General features: G+C 48.0%; 1 protein-coding gene across 7 annotated transcripts in view; it reads right to left on the bottom strand.

The window, feature by feature from the left end:
- Positions 1 to 15,952, bottom strand: part of Prkag2 (protein kinase AMP-activated non-catalytic subunit gamma 2) — a 261,535-nt gene that overhangs the window by 34,700 nt on the left and 210,883 nt on the right. For 5 of the 7 annotated variants that reach the window (XM_047560025.1, XM_047560022.1, XM_047560024.1 and 2 more), the window contains one exon: positions 1,190 to 1,299. In XM_047560025.1, coding sequence (XP_047415981.1) covers positions 1,190 to 1,299 — 110 coding nt within the window. The remainder of the gene's footprint in view (positions 1 to 1,189; positions 1,300 to 15,952) is intronic. The other 2 variants (XM_047560023.1, XM_047560027.1) reach the window with 1 other exon arrangement.

Genomic DNA, 15,952 nt, shown 5'->3' with positions numbered 1-15,952 from the left:
GCGGCAGGGGTCTGCGGGGAGGCAAGGCAGAAGGGCCCAGGGGAGGTGGAGCAGTGGGCGGGGCCCAGGGGGGGTGGAGCAGTGGGCGCGGTCAGGGCGGAGCCGGAGGAGCCAGGGTGGCCTCTCCCAGGGCAGAACTGGGTGGGCCAACTAGCTCAGGAGAACGGAGGCTGGGGTCCGTGAGCAGGGGTGCAAGCTGAGGCTGCCTTCTGCAGGGCTGGGCTGAAATCAAACCTGCTGGCCTTGTCCCCAGTCCTGTCCTTCCTCCGACCCCTTTGTGGTTTCTCCTGGGAACACATTCTCCATGAACCTCTTGCCCCAAGTTCCTGACTCAGTGACTACTTCTGAGGAAAACCACCGAAGACACTCCTACTTGGTGATGACTTCGACAGAACGCCACACACACGCAGTGACTGTCTATGGCCATGTATACACATGCATTTGATTATATCAAATGCAGGCTGATCATACAGACTGTATTACTTAGTACTTTTCACATATGCTTATGAGTCATACTGATATAAAATGAAATGCAATAAACACAATTTCACAGTAAAATTATCAGGTTCACATTTTGTGCTTAGAGACCAATTAAGTTCTCTTTCAAGAGATTATTTACCTTAGGACTTTTCCCTTGTTAACCAATATTATTTCTTTTTTAAAAAATATTTTTTTTAGTTGCAGATGGACACAATATCTTTATTATTTTTACGTGGTGCTGAGAATCGAACCCAGTGCCTCGCATGTGAGAGGCAAGTGCTCTACCACTGAGCTACAGCCCCAGCCCCAATATCATTTCAAATAGTCATAATACATTCCATTAAATAACCGAGAAAGCCCACCAGGACACATGGAGGGAGGCTGGGCAGCTGAGTGGAAACGGGCATGGGCTCTAGCACCAGCAGACAGGCCTGTTGAGTGACAGTTCTGTGGCTTAAGCCCTTAAGCGCTAGACTCTGTAGATTACGCTTTATGATCTATGTTCTCAGACTAGAAGTTTCCTTCTCTAGTCTTCTAGCACATTCCTTTCTAAGGCTGCCATGGAAATTGAGAAGTTACAAACCTCAGCACAGGGCCTGATGCGTGGAAAGGGCTCGATGGTTGGCTGCTGGCATTGCTGAATTTAAATTACCACAGAAAGAAAGCACCCAAATAACATGCCAAAGTTCATGAAAACCGGCACACTTACTTGTAATGTAGTATCAAAGACAACAAGCTTTGAACTGGTTGGAACGATGTCATAACACTTATGTGACCTCATGAATCGCATGTAAACGCCACTTTCTGAGTCTTCTACTGCTAAAAAAGAAAAGAAGTTACATATCAGTAATAATAAAGAGCTCCCTCAATCGACGAAGAGAGGGAACAGAAAACCCATCACTGACAACATAGTGGAAAATAAGAAATGGTTTCCCTGTAAGAACAAGGACGAGGCAAGGATGTCCACGCTCACTAATCTTTGTATTGGAATCCCAGCTGGTGCAATAAGGTGAGGAAAAAAAAAAAAGAAAGGTGTATGGGTTGAACAGGAAAAAATAAAACTGTCTTTATTTGCACATGGAATGATTTTCTAGATAGAAAATACCAAAGAATCTAGGAAAAGTTCCCAGATCTAAAAGGAACAAATTTAGCAAGGTCACAAATACAGGGCTAATGAAACAAAAACAAAGCTACTGTACTTCTACATACTAGCAATGAACAACTGGAAACTTAAAAAAGTTTAGAAAGACACCAAATGCCATATGGAAATACAGATCTGCAGGAGGGGACAACGAGCACTGGAATGATAACCATATGGACAAACACAAATAATGTCTTCGTTATTTTTCAAATCTCTTCAAGTCAGCTCACGATTTAAACAAACACCACACACATGTATTTTAGGATTTGGTCTTACTCAAAGAGAACCTGCATGGCACGCCATCCAACCTTTATGCAAGGACCCAGGAGCCATCCTGAGCCATGCTGGTCACTGTCTTTGTCACCTGAACCGATTTATTACTACGTCCTGTTGGGTTTACACAAGTCTCTCCTAAACCCACATGGCCACACCTGAGGCTCTGAGTTCCTTAACTCCTGGATGGAGCTCTTTGCTTTTGGCCTTAGTCTCTTCAACTGCCGTCCACACTGTGGATAACCCAGAAGCAGATCTGATAGGGACACCCCTGTGCTGAAAACATCTCAAAGGCTCCTGCTTGAGATAAAGACAAAATCCTTGAAGGTCCTGTGCAGCAGGCTCTGGTCCCCAGACCTCCTGGTCCTACCTCCCCACCACTCACACTTCCATCTCCTCTCTGGTCACAGGGTCTCCTATGGGCCCCGAAGGGCACGCTCACTCCCCCACGAGCCTTGCGCTTCTGCCTCCTCTGCCTCCTCTGGGCCCAGCTAACTCCCCGTTAGCCCTCAGCTCGAGGGTGACTGCAAGGCTGTGGAACTGGCAGTGAGCTGGCGCCTCTCAACTGCAGGGCTGTGATCTCGGCCAGGACTCGGCGGGCGCCTTTCCTGGCCTGCGGGGGCCTGTGCCTGCCGGCTCCTAACCCATCCCCAGGAGACACCGACGGCGCCACTCCACCCACACAGATCTGTTTACTCTGGAAGATCTACACTACTTGGGAAGCAACTGTGAAGAAGTAAAATCGCTTCGGTGTGTACAGAAAGCAGCAAAATGAGTGTCCAGCAGCTGGGGAAGGAGCCTCCTTTCCCATTTCCTACTGTGGTGATCCAGGCTGCCCGTTTCCCCAATTTCACGACAAACCCTGGGGGCCATCCCAGGCTCTGCTGTGTTCTCTCCCCAGGGCACCCTAATGCTTATGGCAGAGGCCACCACTCCGGTCACCCCTCAGCAGATGCCTCGGGTGCCGCCCCGCTGCTGTGCAGTGCAGTCAGACGGCTCAGCGGGCCACTCTGGAACCTCCCTGTCTGCTTCTCTCATTTCCCACTTGCTGTTTTCCTCCCCAGGCAAACAGTCTCCCCGCCCAGCTCGCTGCCTTCAATCCCTCCTCCCATACCTAATCATTCAGCTTGAACCTCAACGTTCTTCACCTCTCGTCCAGTTTCAACCCAACCTCCATTTGTCCCACAAAGGTAAACACCTGCGTGCTCATTATGGACAGGTATGCAGTCAACTGCCTCACTTAGTTGATACACAGTCTTGAGGGACAGGCCTGATTTCTCCATTTCGTATATCAGAACCTGAGGCCAGGAGAAGCTAAATCACTGAACAGAGAGGGGGAAGTGACCACGGAGGGATTTCAAGCTCCGCCCACTCCAACAGCCCTTCTCCTTAAATGCTGCTGCTCCCAACGTGCTGTACCGTTGGCAGAGGTCCCTGTCCTGGGTGCAGACACACAGGAGGACGAGGTGCCACAGTCCCTGCCTCAGAGCTAAGTGCTAGCAGGTCACACTGCTCACACAGATCAGAGAGGGCAGGAAAGAAGTCTAAGACGACCCTTCTCCAGGGCATCTGTCTGTGGTCCTCCTCGATCTCGCTTTATGTCTTGTCAAGAGTAACTATATGTTTTCAAAATTATTTTCCTTCTTGGATGAAATTTCTTTGAATGATCAGCACTGTAACCATCTAGTTGATGAATTAATTCAGCAACAAATATTTATTGCATACTGTCTTGGTGTGGGTGCTCCCAAAGCTGACTGTAGGGCCAGGGAGAGTGAGACAGGGAAGGAAAAAAATAAAACACAGGTGGCCACAAGCAGGTAAGTTTATAGGCATTCCATTTGGGAAGGAGGACCCTGAGGGACTGTGCTCAGGTCTGTCTCTGGCCCTCAGGGGCCGAGGGTTGTTCGGGGCACTGCCTCAGCACCGCTGTCCAAGAGGGCCCATAGGCAGAGAGGCAGCAAGCAAGAACCTGGTTAGACCAAGAGGGCGCCAGGCTTCCACTGGGCCAGAGGCAGGCTGCTGTCCTCCCCAGGGACATGGCTGTGTGCTAGACACTAGGGCTGGTGAAGAAAGACTGTCACCACGCTGTCATGAGCACTGTGGGGTACCGGGTTCACGAATGGGTGAAACCTAAGTTAGTGGTTTCTGTTTTCCCCAAACATTTATCTACCAGAACATGAGGTCCTGCAAAGGAAGGAAGGAACAAAACAGAAAGTACTCAGGTTAGTGGCACAGGAAGTTCTGGCCCGAGTCTGCCATCAGTGTTGCTCTGTGGGGGTCCGTGCTGAACCCCTGGCAAAGGACAGCCAGTCCAGCCCATGCCTCCAATACCTCAGCTGCAAAGTGCCTGCCACCCCTATTCTAAAATTCAAATGCATGAAGCCAAGTGGGTCATTAACAATAATCAAACGTACAGTTCATCTCCCAGGGAGGAAACGTTACAGGACGTCTTGCTCTTTATTTAAGTCAAATCTTTTTGTAGAAGACATACCCATATTGCAAATGTCTGCATTACTATATCAATTTCTGGAACAAAAATTTTACTCTAAATCAGGAATATCAAGGCTGGGGACATAGCTCAGTTGGTAGAGTGCTTGCCTCTCAAGCACAAGGCCCTGGGTTCAATCCCCAGCACCACAAAAAAAAAAAAAAAAAAAAAAAAAAAAAAAAATCAGGAATATCCAAACATATTTTAGTTCCTCTCTTGATTTTTAAAAATGTTTAAATAAACATTGTATTTTGATTTATAGAAGACTTACAAAGATAAAATAGGTTCTAAGATCCCACTCCAGGTTTCCCCTGAACTGAACATCTCACATTAATAAGGGACACTAGTCACAAATGATGGACAAGCAGTGCTACATTGTCACTAATGAAAGCTCTTTTTCTCCCCCTGGATCCCATTACCGACAGTCCGTCTGTCATTGTGCCTGCTCCGGGCTCCTCTACATGGGACAGACAGGCAGTCCTCGCTTTGGTGACCTAGATTGTATTGCGACAGCAGGGCACCTGTGGGCCTGTGTGATGGCTTGTCATCATTTCAGTCCTGGGGTTTGTCTCCATCCCACATCAAGGAAGCGTACTTCACGTGAGCCATTGCGCTGACCACCTGGCTACCGTGATCTTAGGTTACTCTTTCTCCCTTTCTGTCCCTCCACCTTTGAAGGGAAGTCGCCAGGCGAGCCCATACTTGGCGGGAGGGGCAGGCCCTGCCTTCTTCAGCGCACGGCTTCCATGTACTGACTTGGAGTAGCTCTAGGAGAATTCTTGCCCTCCCATTCAATCCTAACAGCATGGACTCTGGGTATCCATTCATATCCCACTCTAGGTTCTGATGCTGTCCTACACAGGGCTGCCCAGGGCCCACCCTCTGCTGCACCTGTGTGCAAATGTGGGCCTCTCCTGGGTCAGAAGCTTTGGAATCTGCTTGGCTCTGCCTGCCCACCAGGCCCGTCCAGGACTGCCTGTGCACCACGGCCTCAAGTCAGCCAGGCCACATGGAGCCAGGTCCTGTCACATCTGTGTCCTTCCCCTACCAGAGGGAGGGGAGGGGAGCTGGGATCCTCTTGGGCAGACACATAGCCTGCTGGTCACCTGCAGAGGGGCACCCACCTCTCACATCAGTACGGTACACTAGTCACAATTAATGAACCTAGAAAATAGTAATGAACAATTATTAACAAAATTCCCCACATTATTTAGATTTCCTTAGTTTTCCCTTCATGTCCTGTTTCTGTCCTGGGATTCCATATCACAGCCAGCTGTGTCTCCTCAGGCTCCTCGAAGCTGACGCAACTTCTCAGACCTTCCCAAGGCCTGTGGAGGATGCCCCTCGACTGGAATGTCTGCTTTTCTCAGGATCAGACTGAGTTTGGGGAGGATCTACGACAGTTTCTTAATAACAAAAACTTAACCAAACACAGCAAAATGTTAAATTATAATGCTTGTTGATTTGGAATGAGGGCAGATTATTTTTTAATTATTTAAAAAATTGGTTCTTGGGGCTGAGGTTGTGGTTCAGCTTACCTAGCAGGTGTGAGGCACTGGGTTTGATTCTCAGCACCACATATAAATAAATGAGTAAAATAAAGGTCCATCAACAACTAAAAAAAAATTTTTTTAAATTGGTTCTTTTAAGTTAAACATGACAGTAGAATCCATTTTGATATAATTTTATTACTGATATATAATAAGACTATCAATAACAACAGAAGCATTAGAATTTTAAATTAGGAAAATAAAATGCTCTTCTTTTTTTATTTTGCTTCTCTAGGTTTACTATAAACATTCTGATTATAGGGGCTCCAACTACATTACTGACACTTAGGGTGAAGTCTCAAATTGCACCTAGAGGAAGAAATGCATTAAAATAGAGAGTAATTTGGGGAAAGCCCACCAAAGCATTCAACAACAGGTTGTTTGGAATGCGCTATTAAAATTCCAGAGGAGGCAAGAGGTTCAGACTCTCACTCTTCAAAAGGTCACTGGAGTTAAGATACCATCACAATGTTCCCTCTTGCTGTGGTCATTCTGCATGTTTCTGCAGAGATGCAGAATCACTGAGCATCGCCAGCACTTGAGGCCCTGGCCACACAGGAGGGCACCCGACTGTGGACTGATGTTGAATTTCACCACCTGGGAGCAGAATGCTAACTCAATGCTGTTTTTGAGGAGTTATTAGCGTTACATTGTCAAGTAACAAGTACATATGAAAGTGTTTAATTTACCCAAAAGGCCACCTCTAAGTTAAGTGCAAGCAATGGTAAACACAAATGGGAATATGTGCGTGTCAGTATTTCTTTCTAAAGTGATGATAACGTGGCCCCTGACTTCTGACGTGCCTCCAGCCCACACAGAGCACTCCATTTCACTTGGGTTTCCAGCATGCCTCTCCAGCCTCTCCTCCTACCGCGTCTTCTAGGAATCTTACATGCGGGGATCGTGTCGGGAAGTCCAGTTTGGGGATGTGTTCCTGAGGCTTCTGTCGTAGCCTCTGTACACAGGGCTCCCTTCCAGGGCAGCAGGTCCTTCTTCGGTACCACCTACAAACATCCTCTAACCCTCAGCAGTGGGCGGGGCAGTGCCCTCTCCAGGCATGCCCTCCTGAAATGTCAGAACAAGACCTTATTTGCAATACCGGTGTCTGCACATATAGTGAAGGGTGAGGATCTTGAGAGGAGATCATCCTGGATTACAGTGGGCCCTAAACCCAAAGACAAGTGTCCATCAAAGAGAAGAGTAGAGAGAGACACAGGAAGACAGGCAGACAGGGGTGATGCATCTGCAGGGCAAGGAGGACCAAGGACTGCAGCAGCCACCAAGACCAAGAGCCAAGCGAGGCCTCAGGGCACCCAACCCTGCTGGCGACTTAAGGCAGATTTCTGGCCTTCGGAACTGTGAGAGAATACATTTCTGTGGTTCCAAACCACGGAAATTGTGACACACCTTCTAAGTCCAGTTCAAAAGCCCTTCCTCCCCAAACACCTTCCTGAAGCCCCTCGCACTGGAATTCACAGCTCCAGCTTTGCACGCCCACTAGTGCTTTAGGAGTAATCTGCTGCTGGAGTCTTCCCAGAATTGTACTGAACATGCAGGGCTGGCTCTTGACTGGACCCTCTGCTCTTGGGGACAGTGAACCTGCCTTCCTGTTCTTTAGGATCCAGGCACACCGCATGTTCCCCAGAGGTACCAGGCCCAAGCCCAAGCCTGCAGAACTGTATGCCACTGAAAGACTCGTAGATCCAAAGTGCAGGGGCAAGCACAGACCCCTCTGACCTCAGAAGAATGATGACCGACACAAGGCACAGAGGTTTAAAAGACTACTGGTGAACTAGACTAACAACCAGTAAATAAGCTGCATTTACAATGTACACCTTTAAAAAAGTAAAGACCAGAGAGGGGTTTTGTTTGTTTTGGTAACAGGGATTGAACCCAGGGTGCTTTTCCACTGAGTTATGTCCCCAGCCCTTTATATTTTATTATTTTGAGACAGGGCCTTGCTAAGTTGTTGAGGCTGGCTATGAAATTGAGATCCTCCTGCCTCAGCTGCCCAAGTTACTGGGATTACAGGTGTGTGACACTGTGCCTAGATAGAAATTTTTTTGTATATGGGGGATAAAAAATGTCCCTATGGAAGTTTATCTGGGTGATTTTTAAAAAGCAAAATGGTTGTTTAGCTAAACCTTTAAACATGTTTGCAAGTACATTTTATATAGAAGTTATTTTTCTAAGTCTATCAGAACTATAAAAATGCAGTTGAGTAAGATAGTAGAAAAGTTTAAAATGTTCACACTACCATATACAAATTTTAAAACCTGCAAATATAGCAAACAATTGAACAATTTCACTATAATAATTACTATAGTCATAAAACACTTTTTTCTAAAACCCATTTACATAGGATTTTAACTTAGAATGTGGTAAGACTCCTTGGTATATTTGGCCCTACTTGTACAACAATGAGGACAGACGGTCACTAAAATGGGTTAGCCAAGTGAATACACTGAAGAGACTGAAGAGACGGCTGCACCATGAAACAGCTTCACCACTCACACAGGTGGACTCCAGGATGTCCTGTTTACAGATGTGAGTGCTGCTGGCTAATCTCTTACTAACTAGACGATGTTGCCACCCACCCACCCAGGCTCTCTCCACACTGGAAGTGCTGGCTGCGAGCAAAACAGAGACCCAGAGCGGCAGCGTGCTCCAAGCTCAGCTCCGAGTTCCACACAACTCTGACATCCAGTTCTGGAACTCCGGCTGAGTCTGGAAGGGGCTGTCCCTTCACTGCTGGGGTGGTCCCCCTGCTTTTCAGATGCAGTTGATATCAATGAAAGGAAAAAGACCCTCTGAACACACTTTCGATTCAGCAATTCAAGGAGCACGGCTCCACGCCCCAGCCACTGGCCACTCAGGCACGTCCATGCCAGGGTCAGAGTGACCAGCAGCACTGCCACGCTTCCAACCCCCTCGACCACGTGAGAGTCTGCTTCACCACATTTTACCACAGCTTGTATTTCTCTGCGGCCCACCCTTTAACACGCGACGCAGGGACTGCTGCTCACACTCGCCCATAAAAATCTCAGCATGCTAAAATATTATTTTCAACTTAAAGTTGTGAAAACAGCCACAGACACCTCAGGAATTCTCTCTGCCATTCTCTACCCCTTCCTCCGCGCTACACAGTGGACACCTGGGGTCACTTAGCATGAGCTCTCTCTGAGCCCAGCCCTAGCCCCAGGCCTGGCATCCTATTCTTCTATCTCTGAGGCAAATGGATCATGTGCGGTTGGAAGCGTGGACAGGGGGCCTGGATGTGGAACTGAAGGGCAAGTGAGTGGCTCTCAAAGACTGGAAGATGGGAGAGGGACCACCTGGGTTGATACAAAATCTCCTACTATAGTAACAAATTAATTTAAAGTTTGGTTTTAGAAATTTTATATGAAATAATAAAAAGAGGCAAGGGATGTTTTCTTTTCTTTCTTTCTTTTTTTTTTTTTTTTTGGCGGTGCTGGGGATTGAACCCAGGGCCATGGGCTTGCAAGGCAAGCACTCTGCCGACTGAGCTATATCCCCAGCCCCAAGGGGATGCTTTCTAAAGACAATAATACCATAGAATAGCTAATAGTCATGGCGATATGAATAACAACCACAGTGCTCCACAGTAGCTGATGCTGCCACTTAGATTGTGGCAGCCCACAGCGCTATCATGAGCCTGAGCATCATTTGCTCTTCAAACCTGAAATGATGCAAAGTAGGCAATTACTATCCCCATTTACAGATGAAGAAACGGAGACACCGGGGGTCAATAACTTTCTCCAGGGTAGCACCACACAGTTAGTAAGCAGCGGGGCCATTTTTTCTGCCATTCTAGAATGGTGGTAGCGTGCAGGAATTGAGTATGGGCAGAATCAGTTCAGTTCACTGAATAGAGGCGAAAAGTGACAGAACAGAAAAAGGAAAGTCTATACCTTGGGGTCTTGGGGCAAAGGGGTGAAGAGGCCTACTGTGTGCCCCAGTATAAAAAGAATCCAGAAATCAGCAGTAGATCAGAAAGTGACTATCTGTGGCGAAACTGAGGAAGTTCCCAGTGCACAGGAGCCCCACAAATGCTGGCTTCCTCCATACCAGTGGCTCTGGACTGGGAATGAGTTTGTCCCTGGAAGGGACATGTGGTGACATCTGGAGACATTTCTGCTTGTTACTTCAAGGAGATGGGGTACATGCAATGGGGTCTGTCAGCCGACCCACATGCATCCCCTGCAATGCCCAGCACAGCTCTGTAACTAAGAGGTGGCTAAGCAGCCCTATTAGAGGTTACGGTAATAGATTCAAATCATGTCTTAAAGAGCTGGGTATAAAAGAATACAAGAAACTTTAAAACAAATTCACACACTGGCCCAAACTTCACTTAAAAAACAAAAACAAAAACAAAAACCTGACATATTTCCAATCCCCATAATTTTAACTTGATATACTCAGATTTCGTTGTAATTCCACAAAGAAAAATATTATCAATTAGCAAGTCATTCAAAAATTCATCTTTAAAGGGACTAAGATGTAGATCCAGGGTGCCTAGCATACACAAGGCATGGGTTTAATGTCTTGTGCCATGAAAAAATAAACAGAACTCTGACTCTCATTTTTTATTCCACATTTAGAAACATGAATCTACATACTCACAGTATTTTTTCTTTAGAAAAAACTGTAAATATTTGAGTACAAAATAAGTAAAACATGGGAAAAGTATATGGAAAAGCCTAACCTCTGATGTTCTAATGTGCTTAGAAGCATGAACACTAGTGAAGGCAAATCTTAAATTCAACTTTACAGCACTTATAAGGTAGAAGAACAAATGAGGTCCACGGATGCTTTCTTCCTTCTGTTGGGTGTGTGTGTGTGTGTGTGTGTGTGTGGTATGCATGTGGGTAAGTGTGTACACTGCTGAGAGAATGCAGGTGCTCTTTTAAACACAGTGGGAGGCAGTAAAATAACTGCTAGGAAAGAAGGAAATGAATGGTCAGGATCAAGGCAAACATTTTACTCAGTTACACAGTTCAAAATGGATTTCAATAAATGCCCAAGGAATGTCACAAACGAAGTTGTGGTCTTGAAATTATATGAGGCTCCCATGAGGGCTTTAAAATGGCTTGTGTTTGGTTCTAGGAACTAACTAGTGCATTGACCAGTGCCAAAGTGTCCTCTGTTTAGGAAAACAACCCAATCACTAGGCTGAAGCAACTGTGAGGGTCAGGGTGCTTTCCAGGGGTCAAGTCCCCCACAATAGTGGATCAGAGCAGGTGGCACCTGAATAGCCAGGACATGGGGCCACCCAGCTGCCACCATCAGCAGCTTAGATAGATGCTTCTCTCTCTCCTTGGTTTATTAGGGATCTTTAAAAATAAGGACCTTCTGGGATGAATCTCCTTGCTGTCGCTACCCCTCCGTGCAGTTCTTAGTGTACTGACGGGCTTCCGTGCTTGTAGGATGGGCTGTTGTACCTGGCCACATGCATTAGGCTTTCCATACAGTGCAGGCTTAGTTTGTTAAGTTACGTGGGAATTTTACACGCTCCAATGTAGGAGCCAAGGCCTGTTCCCTTCTTCATGTGCTATCTCCCTCTGCTTTTGACTCCAGGACCAAGCCAGCCTCACAGAATGCTTGTCCTTTCCAGGTTCTAAAATAATTTAAATAATCAAGGAATTAATCACTCCTTGAATTCACCTATAAACAGGAAGATATCATGTCTCTGTCAGGGAAAGAGGAAGCATGAATCCTTGTCATTTTTTTAAGAGATAGTTTTATGCATATACCATTTACATCTATATAGTTATCCTATTTAAAGTGCATGATTCACTTAATAACTTTTTAATTTCTTCTATGGTGATTTGTAAAAGGAATAATAAACTAGGGAAATGCACACCAGTAAAATTTGTTCAAGAAATGATTGAGAGTTTTAAAAGTTATTAATATATTTTGCTATATTGTTTTCTTTCTTGTAATTTAAAAAAAATCTCCACTGACAGTTAAGAAGCCTCTCTTATTTCTGATGCTCTGAGTTTCACTTATTTTTTCTTGAACAGACTTGACGAAGGTTTATCCATGTTACTGCCTTCTCCAGGAACTAAGCTTTCTTATTACTGACAAGACTACTTTCATTTTTGATTTCTGTCACTTCAGTAGATTTTAGGGTGAGAGAGACATGTATTTGGCACGCCATCTGAGGGTGGCAGATGGACTTGATCAATTCAGGTAATTCAAGGCAGGTCCCCTGCCCAGGTCCCCACACGTTCTGTGTTTGAATTTCCGACAGAAGGCTATCCTAACTCCAGTGCAAACACAACAGGTGGCCAGAGCTTAACACGTGCATGGATGTGTGCATGTCTCTGGGGTTAGCAAGCAACCTTCCTGTCCAGGGTCTTCCACTGTTTCTGATGTGGTGCGTCACTGTTCCTGCAAGAGGCATGCGCGCGGTTTAGAATTGCCATCTTGAAACAAAACACAGAGAAACCAGCTGCAGAGTCATTACAACAGGAAACCAAGAGCAGATGCCTCTATGGGCTCACAGGACTCAGGTCCTCTCATCAATGCATGGTACAGGTTAGCCCACTCCTGCGGTGCCCAGTACGGGGTCCCATTTCAGATGGGAGATGGGATAGAAGAGCAGAGGCGCCTCCAGCCCAAACCTATACCAGAACTGCGATCACCCTCCTTGTGACCTTGAGCAAATTACTCCTGTAGAGGGAGAAACAAACTCTGGCTGCCTATCCGCTGCTCTCTCCCCAGTCAACGTGAACACTGACTGCACGGGAGGGAGCTGCCTGCACCAAGCCCACACTGCTCTCCCACCCGCAGCAGACACCAGCTGCAGGGCCTCTGATTCAGTTCATCTCAGGCTTTCCACCTGCGGTGTCAGATCCCACAGCTGGAGGACTCGGTCCTCAAGGCTGCTCCCGTTCACAGGTCTGTCACAGTCCAGATCTCTGACCATCCACCAACCAGCTATAAATTGGGGTTCCCATGACTCCCTCCTTGAGTTCCCTTAACTTGCTCCAGAGGTTCATAAAACCCAGGGAAGCATTTAACAGGCTTATTACAAAGGCACAGCGGAGCTACCATGGCCTCTCTACCCTCCAGGGACCTCCTCTGTGTGTTCAGTCACCTAGAGGCTCTCCCGACAGGATCTATGGGATTGCAGACCCCACAGGTGCTCAGCCTTCAGCCACTCTCTCCACCCCAGAGGTTGGAGGTGGCTCTGAAGTCCTACTCCTCCAGCCTTGCCTGGGTCTTTCTGGTGACCAGCTCCCAGGGGCAGCCAGCCAGCAGTCAACTCATCAGTAAATGAAAAGGTCCTTATCACTTTGAAGATCCCAAGGATTCCAGGAATGGTAAACTAGGAAACTTGAGGCCAGACCAAACTTAGTTTCCTGGCATTACAATCCTGAATTTCTCTGTTAGTAACATGGGCTACCGCAGCTTCCTGAGGAGAGCAAGGGGGACTCTTAGGGCCAATCACAAATGCCACTCCACCCAGAAGGGGGAGCATGACAGCAGAGATGAAGAGCTGTCCAGGACGAGGGCGCCCTGTGTTTGCTGGATGCCCCTTCTGCCTTCCTAAGTCTGTCCCCACAGTTCCTGATGGTGGGGGCTGGACCACGTACCAGGCGCTGAAATGCTGTGTTCATAGTATGGAGAGCACGTGGACTCCTTGGAAGCCAGGTGCTATTATTATTTCCAAGTTACACATGAAATAATTTGCTTGAGGTCCCGGAGCTATTAAGGAAGAGAAATGGACTCCAACCCGGTGGACTCCCGCTCCTGATTGCTATGGCACTAGTTAAGAGGGGCAAGTTAATCCTCACAGTGGTCCAAGCACAGGGCCCGCGCCATAGGTGAGAAGGGCACTGGGGGGGCACCCAACACTCCATCTCGGAGAAGCCTAGTCTTGTTCGCAACTTACCTTTCTCATTCACAAACGCCAAGGGAAACCTGAAATGAAACGCCTCTGCTGGATGTGCAGGAACCCCGTGAAGTTACCACGACCCAGTCCGTGGAGAGCGCCCACAGTGGGTGCAAGACAGCAGCTCACTTAACGGGAGAAACCTGATGTGATGCAGCCGAAATGACCCTCCTCGTACGTCAGGGCTCAGTCAGACTTCCCCTCGAATCAGTACAGGGGCCGCTGTCCAGGAGGAAGGTCTGGAAAGCTTTCCCTCAGACCCGGACCTGAGGCCAGCAGCACGTTCCCCTGCTTGAGCGGTCTGAGGGTCTGGTTAGTGCCTGTGGCACCTTCTGACTTCACAGCCAGTGGAGATGCTGTGGCACCTCAGGGGACATCTGGGGAGCTCACAGCCCCCATTTCTCTACTGTCACTACTCTTGGTCAGCTGGCAGAGTCCCTCTGACTTCACAGTGCCTTGTTTCTTTAAAGGAAAGAGCACAACCCACCCAAGTACACCAAGCCAGTGCAACAGCACAAAGTTAAAGTGCCAGGACTTAGGGGGCCTGGTGTGGCAGATATCTACGGAAAGCCAAGTCCTATCAGCGCAGCATCTACAGGACCTGCCAACACTGAGCAGCCCACAGAGCTTGGGACTCGAGTGCGAAGAAACACAAACCAACCCCTTCCTCCACACCAGAACGCTGCGATTCCTGGTGAGGGGATCCTGAGACACCAGGGAAGTACCACTGGGGCTGGCAGGGCTACCTTGAGGAAGCACACGTGAAGTCCAGAGGCCTACAGGGACCAGACAGTTGGCAGCTGGAGGTCAACTGAAGGTTAGGAGTGCGGGAGGGAAAGAGAACAGAGGCAGGGAGCAGGGCTGGAGAGAAGGACGAACAAGAGGGGCCAGGGAGGGCACACTGGAACTCCACACTCCAGCCTAGAGGGAAATCTGAGGCTTGGAGGCAGGAAAGTGACACAGTCGCAAACTTTTTAAAGAGAACATCTAAATGCAGCATGGGAAGGAAACTAACAAGGAGGCAGGGTAGATGTTGGAGAATTCTAGAAAGATGAGGACGAGCAAAGGAAAGAGGCAGGTACTTAGGAAGTAACCTTGAAAGGATGTGGGTGGGTGGGGAGAGCCAGAGCAAAACATGCATGTTCCAAAGCCGGGTGGGGCTGATGCAGCTCAGGCAGAGTGCTGGCCTAACCTGTGTGAGGCCCTGGCTCAACCCCCAGAACTGCAAAAACAAGAACCCCAAAACCGCCAGTGGAGGTGGGACCATTCACTGAATCAGCCTGCTAAAAAGAAAAGAACGAAAGAAGACAGAAAGAAAGAAAAGGAGAGCAGGGGAGGGGACCAGAACACAGAGACGATGAAGCATCGACAGCACGGCCCCGGCACAGTGGACCAGGTCTGGCTGCACACCTGCATAGGCATCCTCAGTTATTTAAGGCATCATGGTAGCAAAATCCACCCAATGAAAACACCAGGCAGCAAGCATCATGGCGGTCAGAGCCATGGGAGGGAACAACTGTCCAGGGTGAGGACAGAACCAAGAGGAAGGCGCCCTTGGACAGAGCCACAGGGAAGACCAGAATCGAAAGCTTAAGAAGAAAGGTAACCGTGTGAACATCACTGACACCACGGGATGTTACTGGAAAGGAAAGAAGAGCACGAACCAGGAAGGAAATAAGCAGCCAGACATAAGGAGGCGCCAGGAGCACCAGCACAGAAGGCCGTGTCTGGAGGAGAGGGCAGAGGGCGTCTTCTGCTGACCTGGAGCTCAGAGAAGACGATGCTGGAACTGACCCCTGGATTTCGGGAAGGGGAAGCTGCAGGAACCCTGGTGAGCTTGGTGGAGTGGCAGCAACAGGCTGAAGAATGAATAGGTGGTCAAGGCCAGGGAGGATTGCTCTGCGCCACGCCCCTGCTTCTGACTCTGGGCAGCTGAAACCTGGCTGCCCACCTTCCCAGCAGCCACCTCTTACCTTCTTAACTTTCTCATCTATAAGATGGGGACAACCGAAGACACTTACCTCTTAGGGTTGACCTGGATCCTGTAAGTACAGGGCTTAGAACCCGGCCACAATGTATGCCAGCCATTATTACAATCA

Source organism: Sciurus carolinensis, chromosome 8 (assembly GCF_902686445.1).
Source record: "Sciurus carolinensis chromosome 8, mSciCar1.2, whole genome shotgun sequence".
Lineage (NCBI taxonomy): Eukaryota > Metazoa > Chordata > Mammalia > Rodentia > Sciuridae > Sciurus > Sciurus carolinensis.
This window is presented reverse-complemented; position numbering and strand designations above follow the sequence as displayed.